Below are 26,097 nucleotides of genomic sequence, written 5' to 3' on the forward strand. Positions count from 1 at the left end.
GCTGCGGGTGATTCCCTGATCCACCTCTATGCAAACGACACCATTCTGTATACATCTAGCCCTTCTTTGGACACTGTGTTAACTAACCTCCAAACAAGCTTCAATGCCATACAACACTCCTTCCGTGGCCTCCAACTGCTCTTAAATGCGTGTAAAACTAAATGCATGCTCTTCAACCGTTTGCTGCCCACACCCACCCGCCCGACTAGCATCACTACTCTGGATGGTTCTGACTTCGAATATGTGGACAACTACAAATACATAGGTGTCTGGCTAGACTGTACTCTCCTTCCAAACTCATATTAAACATCTCCAATCCAAAATTAGATCTAGAATCGGCTTCCTATTTCGCAACAAAGCCTCCTTCACTCATGCTGCCAAACATACCCTCGTAAAACTGACTATCCTACCGATCCTTGACTTCGGCGATGTCATCTACTCGGACGGAGACAGCCATTGACGTGCCCTCTGTCAAGCTTTCCCTGATACAACACACAGAACACATCCTGTCACAATGTCACACACCGTTACCAACCCTGACCTGTGTCATCTTTATCAGACATTCAACCAATGCAAACTCTGTTTGTTGTCTAAAAACAGTCATGAATGAAAAACCAACATGTAGATTTCTAGATACTTGCTTAGATTAGATTTGCACTCTTTCTTTCTCTCTCTCTTGGTCTCTCTCTCTCAGGCATTTAATGACAGGATGGAGTGTCAGAAGATGCTGGAGGTTCAGGGTCAAGGGAAGTCTAGCCGCCATAAGAATCGAGTGCCGCTCATGTTCAAGGCCTCGGAGGCCAACCTGGACAGGACAGCCCTTACTCATAGCCAACAACCCCCTGCCTGACCTCCATAACCTGAAGGAGGGTGACAGCCCCACCAAAATACCTGGCAGGCAACCCCTCGCACCCCCCACCAAGGTAAGAGGTCATTTAAAAAATCATGTGATGTTGAGTAAAACCCCCAAGCCTGAATGCGCAAAAAGTAAGATTGAATGCTCTTAAATTGATCAATTGGCTGTTCCCTCAGAGGCTTGAAGTAATTTGAGGTCGTCAGAGTGGTTTGCCTCCTCTGAAACATCCTCTTAAATTGCCATCTGGGACGAGAAGAGAGGGCAGTTAGTGGAGCAGCATGTGCGTGTGCTGGGAAAGAGTTAAGTGGTCTTGAGTTGTTTTCACAAATAATTTGAAACAATATATTTCTCTCCATTACCATGTACAGTTAGGGATATTGATGAATGGCAATACTTTGTGTCCCACAGAGCTGCATCATGGGTGCGAACACATCTCTGTGTTCAGTTCCCTGAGGATAGGTCAACTTTTTCAGACAAGGACAACTGGCAAGAAGGTATTTCATCACACGCGACAAGACATTGATTTTGGTGATGATTACAATGATATAAATAGTTTTGGTGTGTGTGTGTGTGTGTGTGTGTGTGTGTCTGTATCTAAGTGCTGTGTGTTTGTGAGAGCACTGAGGTTAAAGATGTGTGTGTGTGTGTGTGTGTGTGACCCTGTGGAGACAAATGTCACTGTAACAGCACCAGGTGTGTGTGTGTGTGTGGACAGTGTACTCTAAGTGCTGCCCTAGATTTGACCTGGAGCATGCATTTGAGGTTAAAGATCAGTGTACTTTGAACTGTGTGAAGACCCCGGTTTTAACAGAAAACAGAGTTCTTTAATGAAAAACAGGAATGGCCCTGCTGGAGAACAAATGTCACTGTATAACAGCACCAGGACAGGATAGGACAAGGTGGAAGCAAACGGACAGACAGCCTACTGGAACGTGACCAGCAGCTGTAAACTGCCGCCATGACTTCTGAAGCCTGGACCTTTCCGTGCATGCAGATTTGGAGCTGTTTGACAACTATTTGTTGAAATTCTGCAATAAATACCTTATACTTTATACTGGACTAATTCAGGTAGGGGCTCCTTCCTTCTCCCTATCCTTCGGATGATAGGTGAACACACCTGTCAGTATGGCTGATTCACTGTAGGGGGGAGGCCGGGGAGCTTAAAACCTGCTCGTCTCTCATGTGACACACACACACACACACACACACACACACTTATCTCTGCTGGTCAGACTTAGCAGTGTGTTTGTGGCCATAGATCATGTCTCTCTAATTGAAAATGAAGCTCCTGTTCTCATGGCTCTGGTGTGTGTGTGTGTGTGTGTGTGTGTGTGTGTGTGTGTGTGTGTGTGTGTGTGTGTGTGTGTGTGTGTGTGTGTGTGTGTGTGTGTGTGTGTGTGTGTGTGTGTGTGTGTGTGTGTGATTCTATCCAGAATAGTTAATTTTACACCAGATGATCCCATCTGCCTTTTGCAGTTGCATAACAATAATGTAATATTTTAAATCCTTGCAGATCACAACTGTTTGTTGAACTTAAATATCAAAGAGGGCAGAAATGCACAGCATTAGTCTATTACAATACAAAAACACGGTAGAGTGCATTGATATTTAATTGTGCCTAAGGGTTGTTTTGTGCAAATAATAGAAGGAAGTTCATTGTAACAGCATTTCCAATTGTTATTAGAGGTGCTGGCCCCGCCCAGAGTCGTCTGTTTATGTTATGACCCCTCCCATTTAACCATATAGCCTAGCAACTAGAACCTCAGGTCTTTTCTTATTGGTCATTGTTCAGATTTCCGCCATATTCAAAGAATTTCAAACATCCGTCTACTGTTATTATTTGTTCATAAATAGTTATCTATTATTCTCACCTTTAACATTGATTTCTGGTTCTGCCTTTCAAATGGAGGATACCGGTGAAGCACAGGTTCAAATGTCGATACCAGAGAAGCAGAATGACAGACCAAAGAGAAAGGCAAACATGAAGAGGAAGTTCACCATAGATGATGAGACATCCCCCGAGAGAAATAACAATAGCAAATCAAGGTGAGACAAACGCGGCCTTAACTATTGAGTGCAGGGGATGAAACGATTATACGTGTAAACTATTTATATGGCGTTAACAACGTATTACCAACAGACTCTAGCTAACATTATTTAGATAGCTAATAATATTAGTTACGTCAGTTGGATGTTTGTTTCGATGGCTAGCATGTGCCTGGCTGACGTTACAATTCGAGTAAATTGTCATTGTTACACCCCAGCCTAGCTCATGGTTCTCACAAGGGAAGTGAAATTATAGGCTTGATGACTTTGCTCATGAGATCATGCACGCCGCAAATGACATGTTACTTGTATTTTCTTTCACGGGTGTCTTTTCATTATGATAACGTTACACCTATCAAAGCAGGGCGAGTGTGATGAATGGTCAACCATTAATCTTGGAGCGGGTTTGCGGAATGCTGTCATATCACGTAATTATACAATTTTATACAATTGAGATTTATTTATATATGAATAAATTGACAAATTATCCAATGGATTATGGTATTTTTTTCCCACCGAAGAGCACAAAAGGCTGTTTGGCGCATCTATCGTGAAGAGGAGTAACTTTGCAGCTGTTTCTGATTAATAAGCAATGCCATGCTGGCGGGTGGTAACCAGTGGCGATTTTAGCATTTAAAAAAATAAATATTTAACCAGGTAGGCTAGTTGAGAACAAGTTCTCATTTACAACTGCGACTTGGCCAAGATAAAGCATAGCAGTGTGAACAGACACAACACAGAGTTACACATGGAGTAAACAATTAACAAGTCAATAACACAGTAGAAAAAAAAGTCTACATACATTGTGTGCAAAAGGCATGAGGAGGTAGGCGAATAATTACAATTTAGCAGATTAACACTGAAGTGATAAATTATCAGATGGTCATGCGCAGGTAGAGATACTGGTGTGCAAAAGAGCAGAAAAGTAAATAAATAAAAACAGTATGGGGATGAGGTAGGCAAATTGGGTGGGCTATTTACAGATGGACTATGTACAGCTGCAGCGATCGGTTAGCTGCTCAGATAGTAGATGTTTAAAGTTGGTGAGGGAGATAAAAGTCTCCAACTTCAGCGAACAAATTATTATTATTATTATTATTATTTTTGCAATTCGTTCCAGTCACAGGCAGCAGAGAACTGGAAGGAAAGGCGGCCAAATGAGGTGTTGGCTTTAGGGATGATCAGTGATATACACCTGCTGGAGCTCGTGCTACGGGTGGGTGGTGCCATCGTGACCAGTGAACTGAGCTAAGGCGGAGCTTTACCTAGCATGGACTTGTAGATGACCTGGAGCCAGTGGGTCTGGCGACGAATATGTAGCGAGGGCCAGCCGACTAGAGCATACAGGTCGCAGTGGTGGGTGGTATAAGGTGCTTTAGTAACAAAGCGGATGGCACTGTGATAAACTGCATCCAGTTTGCTGAGTAGAGTATTGGAAGCCATTTTGTAGATGACATCGCCGAAGTCGAGGATCGGTAGGATAGTCAGTTTTACTAGGGTAAGTTTGGCGGCATGAGTGAAGTAGGCTATGTTGTAAAATAGAAAGCCGATTTCTAGATTTGATTTTTGGATTGGAGATGTTTGATATGAGTCTGGAAGGAGAGTTTATAGTCTAGCCAGACACCTAGGTACTTATAGATGTCCACATATTCTAGGTCGGAACCATCCAGGGTGGTGATGCTAGTCGGGCGTGCATTTGGTTTTACTGGCGGTTAAGAGCAGTTGGAGGCGACGGAAGGAGTGCTGTATGGCATTGAAGCTCGTTTGGAGGTTAGATAGCACAGTGTCCAAGGAAGGGCCAGAAGTATACAGAATGGTGTCGCCTGCGTAGAGGTGGATCAGGGAATCGCCCGCAGCAAGAGCAACATCATTGATATATACAGAGAAAAGAGTCTGCCTGAGCATTGAACTCTGTGGCACCCCCATAGAGCCTGCCAGAGGACACACTGAACTATGTCTGCAAAGTAGTTGGAGAACCGTGCAAGGCAGTCATTAGAAAAACCAAGGCTACTGAGTCTGCCGATAAGAATATGGTGATTGACAGAGTCGAAAGCCTTGGCCAGGTCGATGAAGACTGCTGCACTGTACTGTCTTTTATCGATGGCGGTTATAATATCGTTTAGTACCTTGAGCGTGGCTGAGGTGCACCCGTGACCAGCTCGGAAACCAGATTGCACAGCGGAGAAGGTACGGTGGGATTCGAGATGGTCAGTGATCTGTTTGTTGACTTGGCTTTCGAGGACCTTAGATAGGCAGGGCAGGATGGATATAGGTCTGTAACAGTTTGGGTCCAGGGTGTCTCCCCCTTTGAAGAGGGGGATGACCGTGGCAGCTTTCCAATCCTTGGGGATCTCAAACGATATGAAAGAGAGGTTGAACAGGCTGGTAATAGGGGTTGCGACAATGGCGGCGGATAGTTTCAAAAATAGAGGGTCCACTTGTTCTCCATGGTGGGGCAACCTCAACAAAAAAATGTTTTATTTGCATGCCAGCAAAGCCACAACACTTAACAATACATTCAAATGGTGCCCAGAAACTGTTAGGGCCTACATAAAGCTGTCCCAGCAGCGGAGTCCCACCAGCAGTCCCAACACCTGAATATCAACTACGACTTGTCTGGCAGCGAAACAGTTCATTCAGCCTCATTTACTGCCTTTAACAAAAAAAAGACAGCTAATATGGCTGACTTGGTTAAACAAATTTGGATAAGAGGCAATCTGTCATTTCGATTAAGACATTAATGAGCTAGGACGGACATAGTCAATATAACTATTTGTTCAGCACTTTTGAAATGTACAGCAACAGAATTCAGAACAGGCCGTTCTTACAGTATTCTCCCCGTACAGCAAGTCAGAACTGTAGTATAAATAAAGGGGCCATATAACCAGACAATGAAAGTGCTTACAATATTCAATGATGACATTTTTCTAAAACAGGCTATAGGCTACATGTGCACCACCAAGTCAGAACAGTAGGCTAAGTTATGGGGGGAAAGGAGACCAAATTAATAGGGTGAAGAACACAGGCTACCAACAGCTTACTACACAATATACATTAGTATTACATTCTTAGCTACAGTATACATATCTCCCTGGCATATTACATAATCTATGCAGCAGCATACAATACATTTTTGGACTCGCCTTGTTGTGCCTTGCTCACTTGAACAAGAAGGTGGCGCGTTGGTCCTTCGTGGGAAAATTCTGTCATCAAAGTCTGGAATCCTCTGGATTTATGGTCCTATCTCCCATTGGCTATCTAGCTAGCTTTGTTAAACCCCGATTGGAGCTTATTTGACAAAGATACAGTCGTTCAAGTGATGGCCGCCCGTGTCATCGGCGTGCCATGAAGGCATCACTCTCTGACCAAATATGGTGTCCTATAAGATATACTACACCCCTAATGAAGTCTTGTTAACTTCTAGAATCTCTGAAGAATAGATACGAACATGATTTGACTTGTTCAAACAACATTCAGGGTGAGATTTTCACAGATTCCTTTCTTTGCAAATTGAACGAGTGGAAATACAAAATCGATCGTGCGTGCAAATGGAACTTTTTAGGATATGAAAAATGTTATCCAACAAAACAACACTTCATGTTATCTCTGGGACCCTTTGGATGATACATTCTGAAATCTTGCTCTAAGCACACATTTCACCTTCAGAGGTGAAATTATCCAACCTATTGCATTGAAAAAAGTGTTTTGTTGTTAGGAGCTCTCTTCAAACACGCATGGCATTTTTTAGCAGTAATAGCTACTGTAAATTGGACAGTGCAGTTTTATATATCATGTGAAAGCTTAAAATCTTGTTAATAATAAGACACTTCTATGTACCAACATTTGTTGTTACTCTAAAATCTGTGATCTTGATATAACGCGCTGCATGATTTCTAACTGTCCCGTTAATGGAAATCCGATCCTTAATTAAACAAGCAAACACATTTATATTGCAGGTTGTGCTGGTTGCATATTCCAAGTCCTTGGAAAACTATTTTAGCTGGTTACTTTTGCATGTTCCCGTCAGGACCTAATTATCCTTTTTCGTCAGCATATGCCGTAATTGTAAACTTTTAAACAGACAGTCGGCTACAGACAGCAAGTACTGCAAATAATTGTGTACTACTGGACAGTATGCTGCAATATTGTAATACACACTAGTTGACCACAAGGTGGCAGTAAATGCCAACAAATTAATCAAGTAACCACGAATAACAGTTTGTGTGGGTGTTTGAATGATAGATAAATAGTTTGTTAGTCACGTGTAGGGACGCAGATGTCATTTCCGGGTACAGGGAAAATCTTATGCGCCATGCTCCAACAGTGCAGGTCATTGAAAAAAATAAAATAAATAAAAAGAATTGAGTGAGACAAAATAAAGATGATAATAATATATACACATTTACAACTGTGGGGGCAGGGTAAGAGTGAATGAAACAGGAATATAAAAAATAATGCTATATACTTTACATAATTATTATTTAAAAAATGTAACCTTTACAGTTAAGAACAAATTCTTATTTTCAATGATGGCCTAGGAACAGTGGGTTCAGGGGCAGAACTACAAATTTGTACCTTGTCAGCTCGGGTTTCGATCTTGCATCCTTTCGGTTGCTCGCCCAATGCTCTCACCACTAGGCTACCTGCTGCCCCTTACACCATCGCAATGATAAATGTCCATTGGGGGTAGTCCGAGGGAGGGGGGGGGGGGCTGCCTAGTGACTATCGAGCAGCCTGATGGTCTGGGAATAGAAGCCAGTCTGACAGTTTTTGTCAGAGTTGGGACGTGCCATGTATACCGTTTAGACTTCCTATCAATTCAATTCAAAGGGCTTCATTCGCAAGGGAAACATATATTTACATTGCCAAAGCAAGTGAAATGGATAATAAACAGTAAACAATACCCTCAAAAATTCTGACTGAATAGAGACATTTCAAATGTCATAGTATGGCTATATACAGTGTTGTAATGATGGGCAAACAATTAAAGTATAGAAGGGAAAATAAACATAAATATGGGTTGTATTTACAATGGTGTTTGTTCTTCACTGGTTGCCCTATTCTTGTGGCATCTTACTGCTGTGATGGCACTGGTATTTCACCAAATAGATATGGGAGTTTATCAAAATTGGATTTGTTTTCGAATTCTTTGTGGGTCTGTGTAATCTGAGGGAAATATATGTCTCTAAATGGTCATACATTTGGCAGGAGGTTAGGGAGTGCAGCTCAGTTTTCACTTAATTTTGTGGACAGTGTGCACATAGCCTGTCTTTTCTTGGGAGCCAGGTCTGCCTACGGCGGCCTGTCTTTTCATGGGAGCCAGGTCTGCCTACGGCGGCCTGTCTTTTCTTGGGAGCCAGGTCTGCCTACGGCGGCCTGTCTTTTCATGGGAGCCAGGTCTGCCTACGGCGGCCTGTCTTCTTCAGGTCTGCCTGTCAACCTTCCTTGTTTTGGGTCAGTCACAGTGGTCAGGTATTCTGCCTCTGTGTACTCTCTGTTTAGGGTCAAATAGCATCTAGTTTGCTCAGTTTTTTTGTTGGTAGTTTCCAATATGTCAACTAATTATTGTTATGTTTTCTCGTGTTTTGGTTGGGTCTAATTGTGTTGCTTTGTGTGTTCTGTTTGTTTGTGAACAGAACCCTGGGACTCATCTATAGGTTCATCTCTCTGTAGGTGATGGCTTTGTTATGTAAGGTTAGGGAATCGATTTCCATTTAGGTGGTTGTCGAATTGAACGTCTCTTTTCTGGATTGTTATAATTAGCGGGTATCGGCCTAATTCTGCTCTGCATGCGTTATTTGGTGTTTTACGTTGTACACCAATATTGTTGCTGAATTCTGCATATCTCTCTGGCCTACAGAACAGCATGTCTCATGAAAGGACTTTGCACTTCTTGTTCAAAGTCTCATAAAGAAGACTCATAAAGTGTTCCTGTCTGACTCCAACCTCTACGGTTCCACATCTTGGAAGGAAGAAAATACTTGATTTGTTTATACTTTTTTAATCTTTCCTGTTTGAGTATACAATTTATGACACATAGTCTTCATGAATTTCCCCTTTAAATCAAACTTATTATTTCAGTTTTAGACAGACAGCAGACAGAGAGCCAAAAGTCACATTTATTTTGGGGTAATCAGTACTGAGAAATTTGATGTTGGCATGTGGCACACTGGTAGGCTTTCCATCCTTTGTGCCAAAAGGCCCCTGCCCACTGTTGGGAAAACATGGAAAACTGTGACTATATAAATATGACCCTAATAGCCAACCCTGCAGGAAAACAAGGAGAGTGTTGCTCAGTGGACTTTGGACTACTAGGTAATAGGTGTTTGATTGCATGTTACCTTTGTGATTATTGAGCCGCGTGCTCCTGTCTCGATTGTTATTCACTGTCCTTCAGCCTCAATTATGTCAACATTTTCTGACTTGCTTCCAGCCTATTCAGGTGTTATTCACCCACAGAAGTGTGTAAGAGATAGGTCTACCTCTGAGTAAGAATCATACCCCTGCCTGTGACTTCCAATCACAAGCCCCAGGGACCGACCTTTGTCCCCTTTTACAATGGACAGGTGTCGTGGGAGCAGAATGGTCAGTAATGTTCTAGAAAAATAAACAACTAACTATATAATGTCATACAAACCTAGATTGTAAAACATCTACAGTTTTTAGACCCTTTAACAATAGCATTCAGGTGTATTCAATGTAATGTATCCAATGTCACGTTTCCAACCCACGATGAGCTGTTCAGAAAGCTGATACCAGCCATTGTGCTGGTGTGTGGGGCCTTTTTATGCATACGTGATTGATGTCACTTCGTATTCACTTGGTCATAGCAGTCAGCTTTGGGGCAAAGGCCACTTTCACTGTGCCAGTGTGAGAGAGCTGTATGTGCTGTGAGTCAGTGGAAAGGCATCATAGTAGGCCCTGCCTTTGTTTGTTAGGTTAGGTTCTGTAAAACTGATTCCAACCACCCCACCTCCCACTCCCCTGGCCTCCACTCTTCCAGTATTTCTCACCTGGAAAAACTCTCTTGCCCCAGGTAAAGATTTCAGAGTAAATGACCATCAGGCATGCACAGTCAGACACTCGGAGGGGTTTTTATGATGAAGTCTGGCAGGTGCACCACATTTCTATCTCTGTTTTTTAACAGGTCAGCATCCTTAAACATCCGGTCCACACATAAGGTCAGATTAAAGGAAATTGTGTCTGAAATAATCATTTGTTTTGTAATTGGGTTTTTTTTTTTTCATTTGAATGACCCAGGTTCCCGAGTGGCTCAGCGGCCTATGGCACTGCATCTCAGAGCTTGAGGCGTCACTACAGACACCCAGGTTCTAATCCAGGCTGTATCACAACCGGCCATGATTGGGAGTCCCATGGGGCGGCGCTCAATTGTCCCAGCATCGTCCGGTTGTAAACAACATTACATCCCATCGACATTACAGAATCTGAAATAATCGATTTAGGCTAAGGTCAGGTGTGACTGTTATCTGGTGTGTGTGGGTCAGAAATGTGAGTAAAACAAAGCTGGCCTAACCACTCTAGGATGATACAACGTTGATGTCATTTGCTGTACAACGTGTGCATCAGAGAGGAAGAACCTTCCAAAACATCATGATTAGGCCTAAATCCTGTTAGCAAACACCTTTCCCAGTCTCTGGGTGGAATTATTTTCTGCACTAAAGGAGCTCTACAGGAATTATTTTCTGCATTATTACATAATGTACCTTTTTACTGTGTTTGTTTAAAATGATGAGCCAGGGGGAGAATGAGAGACAGGACTGCTGGTGATATGTGTGTTGTTGTACACACACACCTGTGTTGGGCTCCAGCCTCATTCCCTGCATGTTTTGACCACTGTCTGAGAAATAGCCCTGCTCTGGCCGTCCCTTGGCTTCTCCTGAGGGAGCTACTGTGATTATCTAGTGTTCCTGTGAAGCTCCATTGCATTCCTCAGACACCACCACCAGGCAGACACCAGAGAACCACCCAAGTCGTCACAGCGTAGCAGCATAGCTTTCATTCATCACCTCGCATACCTCAGTGTTCCTGCTGTCTACAGAACACTCCGGTTCCCAGAACATAGAATAACACAAAGCATCACCTCACTTTATGAGCTCATTGGCTGACAGATGTCACTGGGATGTCTTGGTCAGGAATGTCTCACTGAACAGAGATGTTTCTGATAGGTCTGTCAACAGTATGCTATCAGGGTACTTATTACTGGTGTCTCTTCAGATTTGTTTCACATCATGGCTCATTGTCTGAGTGTCACTGACCACAGTCCTCATGATGTAAAGGGGTAAGATGGTCGGAGGAGTGTGGTGTCTGTTGGCCACCTGTAGTGACCTTTCACATCTCCCAGTGCCACACAGACACAACTCTCTCTTCTGCCCAGGTCTCTCGCTCAATTCAAAGGGATTTATTGGCATGTTAAACATATGTTTACATTGCCAAAGCAAGTGAAATAGATAATAAACACAAGTAAAATAAACAAATAATAACGTTACACTCAGAATATCCAAAGGAATAGAGACATTTCACATGTCATATTCTGTCTATATACAGTGTTACAATGTGCAAATAGTTCAAGTACAAAGGGCAAAATAAATCAACAAAATATGGGTTGTATTTCCAATGGTGTTTCTGTTCACTGCTTGCCCGTGTGGCAGCAGGTCACAAATCTTGCTGCTGTGATGGCACACTGGTGTTTCACCCAATAGATATGGGATTTTATCAAAATTTGATTTGTTTTTGAATTCTTTGTGTGTCTGTGTAATCTGGGGGGAAATATGTGTCTCTATGGTCATACATTTGGCAGGAGGTTAGGAAGTGCAGCTCAGTTTCCACCTCATTTTGTGGGCAGTGTGCAGATAGCCTGTCTTCTCTTGAGAGCCAGGTCTGCCTACGGCGGCCTCTCTCAATAGCAAAGCTATGCTCACTGAGTCTGTACAGAGTCTAAGCTTTTTTTTGTCTCTTTTTCCTTGTTGATTCTCCCATCACTCTCTTTATCCTTGGCCTTATTCCCAACAATCTACTTTCCACCTTTTAGTCCTATATTTTTCTTCCTGTTTGACTTGTCTGAACTCCCTATGTTCTTCGTTCTCTCATGCGTTCTCTCACACTCGTGCTCTCGTTCTCTTTCTCTCGCACTTGTGCTCTCACTCGTGCTCTCTTTATCTCACACTTGTTATTTCTCACACGTGCTCTTTTTCTCACACTCGTTCTCGCTTTCTCTCACACTTGTTCTCTTTCTCTCACACTTGTTCTTTCTCTCACACTCGTGCTTTTTCTCTCTCACTCGTGCTCTCTTTCTCTCCTCTCACACTCATTCTCTCGTGCTCTCTTTCTCTCACACTCGTGCTCTCACACTTGTTTTCTCTTTCTCTCGCACCCGGGCTCTCTTTCTCTCGCACCCGGGCTCTCACACTTGTTCTCTCTTTCTCTCGCACCCGGGCTCTCTTTCTCTCGCACCCGGGCTCTCACACGTATTCTCTTTTGCGCTCGCACCCGGGCTCTCTTTCTCTCGCACCCGGGCTCTCTTTCTCTCGCACCCGTGCTCTCACACTTGTTCTCTCTTTCTCTCGCACCCGGGCTCTCTTTCTCTCGCACCCGGGCTCTCTCTTTCTCTCGCACCCGGGCTCTCTTTCTCTCGCACCCGGGCTCTCTCTTTCTCTCGCACCGGGCTCTCTTTCTCTCGCACCCGGGCTCTCTCTTTCTCTCGCACCCGGGCTCTCTCTTTCTCTCGCACCCGGCGCTCTCTTTCTTCGCACCCGGGCGCTCTCTTTCTCTCGCACCCGGGCTCTCTTTCTCTCGCACCCGGGCTCTCTTTCTCTCGCACCCGTGCTCTCACACTTGTTCTCTCTTTCTCTCGCACCCGGGCTCTCTTTCTCTCGCACCCGGGCTCTCTCTTTCTCTCGCACCCGGGCTCTCTTTCTCTCGCACCCGGGCTCTCTCTTTCTCTCGCACCCGGGCTCTCTCTTTCTCTCGCACCCGGGCTCTCTCTTTCTCTCGCACCCGGGCTCTCTTCTCTCGCACCCGGGCTCTCTCTTTCTCTCGCACCCGGGCTCTCTCTTTCTCTCGCACCCGGGCTCTCTCTTTCTCTCGCACCCGGGCTCTCTCTTTCTCTCGCACCCGGGCTCTCTCTTTCTCTCGCACCCGGGCTCTCTCTTTCTCTCGCACCCCGGCTCTCTTGCTCTCGCGCTCTTTCACTCACTCACTCACTCTTGGGGAATTCCTCCACTGTCCGCCAGGCCTCCACTACTAGTCGTTCAGTACCGATTTCTGAGCGCAGACCACATAGGAAGCTGTAGAGTGGCACCACAGCTGCGGTCAGTGCAGTCTGCCCTTCACTATAGACAAGTGCTGTGTCACTGTGCACAATGCCATCTGTAGCAACGAGGCAGGCAGGCCAACGGAATGACTTGGCCCAGTAACAGCAGTACAAGAGGAACACATGCTAGAGACAAGTGGTTCAAAGGAATCAAGGAAAGAATGTTAGGATTGCAGAGGTTTAATATCCTTTGAGGTTTCTCAATATATAAAGACCATTATCACCAATCTGTTTTCAGATATGATCTGAACATATTGTTGATGGTTTCAGAAGATATGAGTGTTCATCTAAGTAACACCTTGACATTAACTCAAAACCAAACAATGTGGAAACAAAATGGGTCTTTTTGAAAGCCGTCCAATTTGGCTTCATCGTCACTCATGTGGGTTGTTATCAGCGTGTTTCAGGGCAATAATAGAAATGCAATCCTTCTGTCTCAAAAGACTGACAGAGGTTTTTAGATGTGCTGACAGGGTGCCTGTCTGAAGGGTAATCGTCTAGTCAGACAGAGGGAATAGATTGCGCTTTGTCTAAGAGCTCTCAACTTGTCCTGATCTGACCTAAACTAGCCCACTCTAATGGCCAGACTGACGTAATCCCTCAAAAATACCTTATACAGATCTCGCCCTCATCAGGTTATCACTGATTAAATATAATCAGGAGTTTAATCATTGATGATAACCTGATAAGGGTGAGTATTGTATTCGAGGGGTTCCATGAGGACATCTTGGAGACCTGGTAACCCTGTGTGTGCTGCACAGAGAGTGAGGGGTGAAGGACTCTGACTGGATCTACTCTGCTGGGTGTCTATCCTAGCTGGCTGTCTGAGGATGCAGCGAAGGGGACATCGCTATGGCTACAGCAGGCTGTGGTATGTACCAGAGCCCATGCACCGTGTGCCACAGATGTATACGGTAACACCTGACCATGGGTCTTTGGGGAAGGCACTGAATGACTGAAGTAGTTGTTGTGTTTGAGGCACTTCCTGCACTACCATGATTGAGCGTTCACAAGGCAGGGATGAGCTTGCGTTCTTGCATGCGGCATTGTATTGTGTGGTTGTTACCTGCTGGCGTTGTGGTGGTGTTATGTCATCCCGTGCCCTGAGATGTAAAGGTCTTAGTAGTGTCACCTTTTTGAATTAGGGTGTAGGGTATGGTGTTATTCATATTGTACTAGTTTAACAAGCAGTCATTTCCATCTTCATCTTGTAGGCCTGGACTGAGAAGAGGGAGCTCCTTCACCTTCCTCACCCCTGGACCTCAATGGGACTTCAGTCTGGTGAGTACAGCCTCCATCCAGCTCTTGTTTTTGTGTCTCCCTGTTCCCTCACAGAACCTTGGCTCATTCCACTATCCTCCACATTTTATCCTGGAATTGTTTGGGATGATTATGGCTATCTGGCCTGTTTGTGCAAAACTGTCTGTTTTGGCTTCAAATCTGGTGTTTTTAAACCGACACGGAAGCAAATGGACCTGTTCATTCTCAAAGCTGTAAAGTTCCTCTGACTTGGACCACAGATACTGACTCTGTGCACTTAGGTTTAGGAAAAAGTCCTTTATTAGTAAGCGATAATGACAAATGACTGAATCACTTTGGTCTTCAGGTTTTGAGGGGAGGTGTGGACTGCATCTTGAATGCATCCGGCATCACCTGTGTATCGGTATTCAGCACACAGTCTATTGTAACCCAGTCTTCACCCATTACTCTATAGTGGATGATGGTGTCACTCAGGCCCCCGAGTGGCACAGCGGTCTAAGGCACTGCATCTCAGTGCAAGAGGAGTCACTAGTTTATTCTCTGGTTCGAATCCAGGCTGTATCACATCCGGCCACAATTGGAGTCCCATAGGGCGGTGCACAATTGGCACAGCGACGTCCAGGTTTGGCCGATGTAGGCTGTCATTATAAATAAGAATTTGTTCTTAACTAACTTGCCTAGTTTAAAAAATACACATTACTGCATTGTTCATGATAGCCTTGATCCCCAAAATAAAGGCACTCAAACTAAACCTTGAATCGCTCATGCAACTCGCAATCACCTCTGAGTGAGAGGTGACGTAAGCCCCCTGCAGGTCCATCTGACCCTCCATTCAGGAGCGTTTTAATTGCATGACTCCCTCACAGCTGATGCCAGGCACAGGACAGACTCCCCAGTGACCCAGTGACCCAACAGTGAACAAACAAGAAAAATCTTCCTGTTGCTATTTCCCCTTCAACATAATGGAATCAACACAGCTCCTGTTCCTCTCAGATTGGCCGGCCTACTGTTTACAGTAAAACCTAGACCTCAATGTGATCAGTGATTGGAAACAGAGTTGAGAGGAGAGATTAGAGAAAGGAACGGAACGACAAGGCCTGGAGCATTCCAGGGTTTATGAGTGAACCCCAGCTGAAACCCTATCTATCACTCATCTGAGCCGGGGAGAGGAGGAGATGAAAAGAAGAGACGAAGGAGGGGTAGAGGAGAGGAGGCCAGCGGCTCTTCATCTCGTGCCAAACGTTGCCTTTGATTCCACTAATTTACTTTAACTGGCATGCTTACCTCAACCACTAAAAGCATATAGCGTGTGTTGCCTAGCCCCCCCCCCCCCATGACTCCACTATTATCTCAACTTTTATAAATCTACCCAAAGAGAGAGAAATGTAGACAAACGGTGGGCTCCTTTCTTCTCCTTTGTCTCCCATCCCCTCTTATCTCTATCTTGAAACTTGACTAAGGTCAGGAGGATCCTGTGCTTTGATGTGGGAATGTAGGGGACTTTCTGGAGGCTGGGGCAGGCATAGTACAGTTTAGGTAGGGGTTGTAGTGTTTCATATTATCTCAGACTACATTAGCAAGGCCTCAGGGCAGTTCTGTAATGCTGAGAATGTCATTTAGGTTTCCAGTTTTGTGCAAAGCCCAACTGCTGTTGTGTGAATGTAGGCAGGTAATTAGGGGAGATGGCAGCTTTTCTGTCTCTCCCAGCGACGTGTTCAGACAGAATGTCAGTCAGCATCGCTTTCCATGCAAACGTTCCCACTTCAAACAGGTGTGTGTGTGTGCCTATGTGCCTAGGAATTGAGATTGTGTGTCCCTGTGTGTAAGATCAAGCACCCTAATTCAATGATGTCAACATAAACCTACCCAGCACATACCAAAAGACTGAGGTGGGGTACTAAGTATGACCACTGATTATCATAGTCTCTGTTCTAGAATCTCTTGAGAGTCCATGGCATTCTTTAACACAGTGTCAACCCCACTGCCCCCACCTTTTTCTATGCCTACCTACTCATACTTTGCTTTGTGCCGGTAATTACATAGGGCCAGCCAGGTTGTGTATTCTGGCAGCTGACCAGGTCATGGTTTTATTGTGCCATTTTCACGTGACACACACAAACAGGCCAGCACAATAATAGGCCAGTGTTACTCGTGAGAAGACTCCACTGTTGCCTCACTCCCAACCCCCACTCTGCCCTTTCTACACCTCTCCCCATCCTCCCTCCACCACTCCCTCCTTCTCTCACTGTTTCCCTCTCTCTGTGCAATCGATGTTCCTCACCTATCATTCTATCAAGCAGAACATACTTAACAAATATCACCAAGTTCTTTATCTAATCCCACCTGACATTAATGCCCTTTTGTCTCAGGCCTAAGCTGGGCTTGTTTAAAAGGTTAGTTTAGCCTAGCCCATGATGTCATAGTAATGTAAAATTGTATAATTTGCATGGGCAGCAGCAGCAGTCAACAGAGACTTTGCCCTCAACACAAGCCTTGTTGTCTGGGGGAGGCTCTGAAGAGGAGACCCCTCTAGCCCAGATTTGCATTGCATAGGCAGTAGTTTGTTAGGTTCATGAACCGTGGAGCTTCTACATTATGCCTCTAGTCCAGTGTAAACATTCCATCTAACCTGGCACACCCTTTTGATGATTTCATCAAAAACTGACCAGAAACGCATCGTTATTTAACAGCTAGCCTAGCACTATGCAGTTAAGCCCTCTGATGATACACTCTTTAATGTCTTGTTATTTTCTCTGATCAATCACTTGAATTCCTTTTTGAATGGGGATCAGCTTAATGATTAGTCATTCAGTCACTAGTTGATTAAAGACACTAGTCTAAAGCTATTGGCTAATGAGCCTTTTTTTCTAGCTAGTTGATGAATGGCTACACTGTAGCCTTTTGATCAGATTGCCAGTTTCAGCCTCTCCTTTTACCGTCAGCTCTACTATAAACAATAGTTTAATTGATTGATCCCACTTCCCTCATTAGCTTCAGAAAAGGTCCTAACTGCCTCAATTAGCCTACCTTTAAAAAAACTGACTGAGTGTGGAACTACTGTATTCAACAGCTGTAGCACTAAATGAGAATCTCTTGATAAGGAGCTGTACTGTAGTATTGCGTAACTTTCTGTTAGCCAAAGCACTGTTCACTCCCCTTCGTAGGCTAGCTAATCATCTAGCCTTGTTCTCTCATCTGGGGCATTGCATATGGAGGCCCCTTGTGTCCCCTTGTAATTTATGAACCATGCAAATTCACATTTTCTCACCTTGTGTGATCAGATATTGCACAAGGTGTTGTCTTTATATTGCACAAGGATTTGTCTTTATATTGCACAAGGAGTTGTCTTTATATTGCACAAGGAGTTGTCTTTATATTGCACAAGGAGTTGTCTTTACTGTGGAAAGCTGACAGGTTTGAGGAAGAAATGCCCATTTACCTCCTTCAAAACAAACTATTCATACCAAACAACTACCTCAACATACTGTCTCACTCTGCACACCCGTGGTCCCGTCTCGACTTCCTGAATGCCCTGTGATGGCCCTCTACTCCCTCTGGTTAATGTGCCCGAATGACAGCGCCCTAATGACAGCGCCCTAATGACAGCGCCCTAATGACAGCGCCCTAATGACAGCGCCCTAATGACAGCACCCTAAGAGCCCCAACAGTCAGGCGACGCCAGAGCTCCTCCAGCCAAAACAACCCTAGTCATATACACACAAACTCCGGGCCAGACCTCATCTCACCTGCCAGCTGGTCTTCTCCCCAGGTGTTCAAGTGCTCTTGTGCTTCATTAACCCTTTCCTGTTCCCAATGGAACCTGCAGGGGTGAACATTGTCCCTGGGGCAATAGTGGCAGTTCTTCACTTCACTGGGGTTATTCTCAAACCTATGAGACCAGGATAGGACAGGGTAATGGGGCAGAGGGGTGGTGGTTGTCTATTCTTGTCTAACTATTTCTAACATCAGAGAACAGCAGGACTCCAGACTAGATGTAGTTGTTTTGTGTGAATTGGAGTGACTCATGAGTTTGTGTAGCTATCTGTCTAAAGAGTATCTGTGGGAGTATTTGTGTGTGTGTGTGTGTGTGTGTGTGTGTGTGTGTGTGTGTGTGTGTGTGTGTGTGTGTGTGTGTGTGTGTGTGTGTGTGTGTGTGTGTGTTAGATATGGGTAAGTTTATCTGTCTAAATTTGAAAAATAACAATCTCATTTCCATCTGTCCCCAGAAGCGGAAGTGCAGAGAGAAGGATGAGTCTGATGCAGTCAGCCTGTGCAGCTTTGACTTCAAGGTAAAACACACAATGAATCGGCCCATAACACTGATCTGAGTTCACAATATAGATGCCCTGAACCAGCATTACTGATCCTAGATCCGTTTGTCAAAGTGATGCACACAGTTCTGTAAACTGTTGTTGTCCCCAAGAGTTGCTGACATTCATGAATGTACAGGAAATTGCATTCCAGACTTAGAATGTTATTGCAATGGATCATTTGGTACCAACATGGAGGACAGTTTCCTGACCTCTGTATATCTTTGGCTGAGGTCTGAAGAAGCTAGCTCTATAGCCTATCCAAAGTCTAGCCCTGTCCTGTTTGTTTGTGATACTTGAGCATATCACTGAAAACCATCCAGATAAGGACCATGTTTGTTTATAGCAACCACCACAACATTCATCAACTCATGTTTGGGGAATTCCATCACCAAATCTACTGTAGTTACTAAGATTCTAGTAAATTGACAATCAGGGTTGGAAAACGTCCTCCTAATATGGGTCTATAATGTTGTCTGGGTGTTTGACTCACATACTCAGGCCTGTCACCAGTATTCCAACTTGGGATGATTTTCTCAATAATCTCCCTTTGGTAATGCTCTCTGTTTCCACAGAGGTTTCATTATCACACTCAATCTGGAGGTGAAAGAAACGCACACCTGGTGAGGTGAGGTGCAGGCTAGCGGAGTAGAACACTTGGTAAAGGAAAGCCGCCCAGTCTAGGAGCTCAGATGCAATAATTGAATAACCTAATAACTAATGTTTGGACAAACGAGCTATAATTATCACACTCAAAACATTTATTTTTATTTTATTTTTTTATTTCACCTTTATTTAACCAGGTAGGCTAGTTGAGAACAAGTTCTCATTTGCAACTGCGACCTGGCCAAGATAAAGCATAGCAGTGTGAACAGACAACACAGAGTTACACATGGAGTGAACAATTAACAAGTCAATAACACAGTAGAAAAAAAAGAGTCTATATACATTGTGTGCAAAAGGCATGAGGAGGTAGGCAAATAATTACAATTTTGCAGATTAACACTGGAGTGATAAATGATCAGATGATCATGTATAGGTAGAGATATTGGTGTGCAAAAAAGCAGAAAAGTAAATAAATATAAACAGTATGGGGATGAGGTAGGTAAAATTGGGTGGGCTATTTACGGATAGACTATGTACAGCTGCAGCGATCGGTTAGCTGCTCAGATAGCAGATGTTTGAAGTTGGTGAGGGAGATAAAAGTCTCCAACTTCAGCGATTTTTGCAATTCGTTCCAGTCACAGGCAGCAGAGAACTGGAACGAAAGGCGGCCAAATGAGGTGTTTGCTTTAGGGATGATCAGTGAGATACACCTGCTGGAGCGCGTGCTACGGATGGGTGTTGCCATCGTGACCAGTGAACTGAGATAAGGCGGAGCTTTACCTAGCATGGACTTGTAGATGACCTGGAGCCAGTGGGTCTGGCGACTAATATGTAGCGAGGGCCAGCCGACTAGAGCATACAGGTCGCAGTGGTGGGTGGTATAAGGGGCTTTAGTAACAAAGCGGATGGCACTGTGATAAACTGCATCCAGTTTGCTGAGTAGAGTATTGGAAGCTATTTTGTAGATGACATCGCCGAAGTCGAGGATCGGTAGGATAGTCAGTTTTACTAGGGTAAGTTTGGCGGCGTGAGTGAAGGAGGCTTTGTTGCGGAATAGAAAGCCGACTCTAGATTTGATTTTAGATTGGAGATGTTTGATATGAGTCTGGAAGGAGAGTTTACAGTCTAGCCAGACACCTAGGTACTTATAGATGTCCACATATTCTAGGTCGGAACCATCCAGGGTGGTGATGCTAGTCGGGCGTGCGGGTGCAGGCAGCGAACGGTTGAAAAGCATGCATTTGGTTACTTTTAAAGAACGACCAGGCATCCTCAACTGACGGGATGAGGTCAATGTCCTTCCAGGATACCCGGGCCAGGTCGATTAGAAAGGCCTGCTCACAGAAGTGTTTTAGGGAGCGTTTGACAGTGATGAGGGGTGGTCGTTTGACTGCGGGTCCGTAGCGGATACAGGCAATGAGGCAGTAATCGCTGAGATCCTGGTTGAAAACAGCGGAGGTGTATTTGGAGGGCCAGTTGGTCAGGATGACGTCTATGAGGGTGCCCTTGTTTACAGATTTAGGGTTGTACCTGGTGGGTTCCTTTATGATTTGTGTGAGATTGAGGGCATCTAGCTTAGATTGTAAGACTGCCGGGGTGTTGAGCATATCCCTGTTTAGGTCACCTAACAGAACAAACTCTGAAGCTAGATGGGGGGCAATCAATTCACAAATGGTGTCCAGGGCACAGCTGGGAGCTGAGGGGGGTCGGTAGCAGGCGGCAACAGTGAGAGACTTATTTCTGGAGAGAGTAATTTTTAAAATTAGTAGTTCGAACTGTTTGGGTATGGACCTGGAAAGTATGACATTACTTTACATTACATAACAAGCACTTTTCTGAGTAATCAGACGATTAATAGTACCTTGTTAAATTTCTCACAAACCACTATGACAGGCCACATTTCTAGTGAACACTTTTACTTTTGATGACTACATGGAGGACATTAGTCTGTTTCTACCCAGCGGAGCCTAATCTTGTTTTTTTGATCGCTTCAAATTTCTTCAGTAATATGCTTGGGTCTGAAATGACTCGAAAGCTGAGGGTGGTCTGATGAGACTGTTGATAGTAGTGCATTAAAGAGATTTGCCCGTCACAATTTATAAACAACCCTACATCATTATGCTCAATCAGATTTGAGCCATTTTACTGGTAGTCTCTATATACAAAGACTTGTTATTGTCCTGTAGCATTGTTTTTTTTAGGTGGTTTATAGGCTGGTCTATGTATTGGTCTATACCAGGGAACTCTGTCGGGGTCTCGACTTACTTTCTACAGTTAAAATACTAGAATACACAAGGTGCAATTTCAAAATGTGGTTGTGTATCAGCAGTTTCTCTTATGTCAATCACTAATAGTCAGTCAATTAGCTCAGGTCGGCTAATCGTTTTTTAGAGAAGCGGTCAGCTATCTAAACTTGTTATCATTGAGGAATTACGACCAGGGGGCCCCCATTGATTTTGTTAGTCAGTCTCACTCGGTTATGATATTAAAAAATGCTAACATTTCTCTCCACCCTGTGGCAAAATGAATAGAATTGCATAAAATGACACTGAACAAAAATATAAACGTAAAGTGTAGGTCCCATGTTTAATGAGCTGAAATAATATATCCCAGAAATGTTCCATACGCACAAAAGCGCATTTCTCTCAAATTTTGCGCTCAAGTTTGTTTACATCCCTGTTAGTGAACATTTCTCCTTTGCCAAGATAATCCATCCACCTGACAGGTGTGGCATATCAAGAAGCTGATTTAACAGCATGATATTACACAAGTGCACCTTGTGCTGGAGGTTTTGTATTACAACATAATGCCACAGATGGCTCAAGTTTTGATGGAGTGTGCAATTGGCATGCTGACTGCAGGAATGTCCACCAGAGCTGTTGCCAGTGAATTGAATGTAAATGTATTTACCCTAAACTGACTCCAATGTCATTTTAGATAATTTGGCAGTAAGTCCAACCGGCCTCACAACCGCAGACCACAATCTATGGCGTTGTGTGTGGGGGCGAGCGGTTTGCTGACATCAACGTTGTGAACAGAGTGCCCCATGGTGCAGATTATGCCATGCCTTGTCTCTGTTGTTGCTTCATTCATTCCATGATCCGTGCCTGAGCTTCCAACACTTTCATATATGAACTGATTTCAGTCACCTGAAATCAGTGACTGGTATTATGATCCCATCACAAGGTATTATGACGGGATGGGCTATAGTGGAATGGAAGTGTGGATACAGACGAAATCCTGCCTGTCATTCTGGGGTATTAAAGTCTTATTTGTCCACTGTGTTATTGGTGATTGGTCAACAAGGAGTTGTCAAACTGTCAGAATGACCACTTCATGCTTCCTATTCTTACGTTTTGTTTTTGTACACCAACTTCAAACAGATAAAAATACAATCTTTTTGGTTATTGAAAATATATTTCACAGCGTTTTAAATGGTACAATGATTCTCTATACTATACGGTTAAAGGTGAAATATGCAGAAATCGCTCCACCATTTCCTGGTTTCTAAAATTCAAATAGTTAGTTTAATTTCAGTTTATGCTAAATTGCTTGTTTTGTCACTGAAATTAGGCCATCTATTCGAATTTTAGCAACCAGCAAATGGCGGCGCGATTTCTGCACATTGCACCTTTTAACTGTTGTTTTTGTTTGAACTCTATCCCAGGCCTTAACTCTTAACTTAACCATTCAGAATGAGAGACAGCAGTGGTGCAAAACCCCAGATGCAGATGCTGCAGTAGGAGCAACTCTTGGTGTCCATTTTACGTTTGGCGCCACTTCTAAATTTTACATTTGGAGAAACATTTGCAGTGCAGTGATTAAAGCAAAGGTTAAAGGCTCTTGTAGTGTATGACTAACTGAGGTCAAACCACTCACTGACTCAAACTCAACACGATCAAAACAAGATTCGGCTCCGCTGTGGAAGAACGGAATAATTACAATAAACTTGCCAAGTGATATTTCATAAAGTCGAAGTTGGGCAAGAATGGAGAGAGGAATGATTCACTGAACCACTCCTCTGTCATAAAGTATGTGTTTACTAGAAATGTGGCCTGTCATAGAGGTTTGTGACAAATTGAGCAGGGTACTATTATTCATCTGATTAGAAAAATCTGCCGTTGTGTCCTTGATCAAGGCACTTAACCCTAATTTCTGCTGTAAGTCGCTCTGGATAAGAGCGTCTGCTAAATGACTCAAATGTCAAATGAACTCATTCGGCTGCTAGATGAACAGTCTACTCTGGCGAATGGTCCTCGTTTAATGAAGTTAGATCAAAGCTGAATCAATGTCTGCATACAAGATCACATCATGATGGTATTCTACATAACTGAGTATTATAGTGTATTATAGTTTTTCTGTAAAACAAACACCACCTCATTTCTTATGAGATTTCAGGGTGATTGTGGCATGCTACAGTTTGATAACCCATCTACACTGAAATCTGCCCACTGTCCATAATTCTAAACCACACTGTAGGCAACTTCAGAACAATGCTGTATAACTCCAGAAGAGCTAAATGGATCTCCTCGTGAAACTGATTGAGATCCAATAGTTGGCATGCAGACACTGCATGGATGTTTCACCGGTAAAACTTGAAGAATTATTATTCCTGAGTGAAAGTGAGAAATGTGCAGGGAGGGTAACACAAAAATGTGTGCGTAAATCCCCCCCACATGCGCAGAACGGGATTTGGATCTTCAGCTCTGGGGGACAAGGGATATAGGCGGGGACAGGGCGGTTACCTACGGATTCGCAGTCTCGGCCTGTTCGCAAACTTGTTGTGCCAGACCAGATCCCCTCCCCAAATCCACCTTCAACCCCCCCATGCTGTCTGGCTCTTTGGCCCAGGTGGAGGGGGTTGAGGCAGGTAAACAACCTACGAACAATAAGCTACTTCCATAGTTCTCTGCCCCCCCCCCCCCCTCCTCAGCCCTCCAGGTTTGACCTGCATGCTCGCCCGGAGAGCCAAAATGTTGCCACAATAAAGACAGGGCAGGGGGGTTGAGTAGCTGACTAGAAGGTGTTTGCTGTAAATGCTGCACACTTGTATCGCCAGTCCTGGCTGGAATCAGGGTTCCTTGAAAAATCTGAAGCCACAAGTTGTAACTTTCCAAGCTTCTTTCACCACCCATTTTTTTCTCTTCTGCATGTTTGCTTGGTGGGTTAGATAGATTGTGTGTGTGTGCTCTATGAATGTGTCATGACAAACCTGTGGTTCTTGGTTACCTCCACACTGTTTGGTAGCAACCCATAGAAGCCCTGGTTGTGTGCACTGAGAAACTCACTTAAGTAAACTATTGAGTAACCAGGGGATGTTTGTCTGGTGTGAATTCTAGCGCTGGTATTGTGTTTAATGGCTGCTCTGTGATGGTCTTAGTGGGGCCCTGCTGGATAAGAAGCCCTGTCCTCATCTCTCCTCCAATAGCTGCCGAAGATACCTTTTTTAAAGGTTGATTGGCAGTAAGACAGAGGAATGAGGGAGGAATGGAGACCACAGGAAATTGGGGATCAGGTATAGGTGGAATGGGAATGGGAAGAATGGAGCGAGAACAAAGGAGGCAAATTCCAAATAGTGAGAAATGGGGGCAATACAGGAGTTGGTGTATCAGAAACGAAACTGTTTTTGTTTTTCTCTTGGCCCACTCAATCTGGCAGTGCCTGGGCTTGATATGATCACACTGAAGCCGTGATTCATTATAGTATATGAACACCCGTAGGCCTATTCTCTTCCTGCCTACTCAAATAAGGACTCACCGACCAAATGTATATAGGGAGGAATAATCCACTAATATTAGATTCATTCCAGACCATATCTGCCATTTGTTGTACCTGAACTCCTGCACCAGGCTCCCACCACCAGGGGGCAATGGTTCCACCATTTGTTGAGTGAATTAGTCCCCTTGGAAAATGTTGGCTGTTATGTTTTCTCCAGAACTCTAATAAACACTAGCCTTTTCCTGTACTGCTGGTGTGGAGGACATGTTCAGTCCGAACTGTAAGCCCCAGGGCTCTGTTTGTTCCTGGCAGGGAGGTACCATGGTGGAATAGAGGGTAATGCTATGGTTGAGGTGACTCACTCCTGCCTGCCTCTGTGTGTGTGTGTGTGGGGAGGGGGGGGGGTAGTAGTAGTAGTAAAGTGTGTGTGAATACATGTTTGTTTGTCAGACCTTTCCTACAGCTGACTGGGTGTTTGGGCCCAGCAAGTTGAGCTATTTTGTGTTTGGTTGTGTTCACAGCCCACCCACGGGTGATGGACCAGACAGAGGGGTGACTCAGCCTCCGGTCTCCCCACACAGAGTGACTGATGCACCGTGTTGTCTTCCCTGTGTCTGGATGATAAAGACTCTTTTCACAGACACAGGTTTTCATTTTCTCCACTGAAAGTTTACACTGGGGCAGTGGTGTGTTTTATAGTCTCCTCCAGACTGTCTGTTTCCTGGTTCATATTCCAGCAAACAGACATTTTGTAAATATTATTATTCAGTCTTACCTGACCAATCATTCACACCATCCTCCCTTCTGGCAAACTGCTCTCCCTTTTTCACAAGTAATCTAATCATCCCCCAAATCAACATGTAGTCAGACTTTCCCCCTGGGCTGTTAATTAGCATTTGATTCCTTGCCCGGAGCTGTGAATCCTAGCCACTTGTTGGGTCAGTTTGTGGAGTGGACTCTGCTTGTGGAGT

General features: G+C 44.2%; 1 protein-coding gene across 2 annotated transcripts in view; it reads left to right on the forward strand.

Moving 5' to 3' along the window:
• Window positions 1-2,686: 2,686 nt before the first annotated feature.
• Window positions 2,687-26,097, forward strand: part of LOC135514914 (neuroepithelial cell-transforming gene 1 protein-like) — a 33,642-nt gene continuing 10,231 nt past the window's right edge. Inside the window, exons 1-3 of one of the 2 annotated variants that reach the window (XM_064938633.1) lie at window positions 2,687-2,902; window positions 14,447-14,513; window positions 18,719-18,781. In XM_064938633.1, the coding sequence (XP_064794705.1) occupies window positions 2,760-2,902; window positions 14,447-14,513; window positions 18,719-18,781 (273 nt within the window). In that variant the 5' untranslated portion in view covers window positions 2,687-2,759. Of the gene's footprint in view, window positions 2,903-14,047; window positions 14,104-14,446; window positions 14,514-18,718; window positions 18,782-26,097 lie in introns of those variants that run through there. The other variant, XM_064938634.1, reaches the window with a different exon arrangement.

This window comes from Oncorhynchus masou, chromosome 26, assembly GCF_036934945.1.
Source record: "Oncorhynchus masou masou isolate Uvic2021 chromosome 26, UVic_Omas_1.1, whole genome shotgun sequence".
NCBI lineage: Eukaryota > Metazoa > Chordata > Actinopteri > Salmoniformes > Salmonidae > Oncorhynchus > Oncorhynchus masou.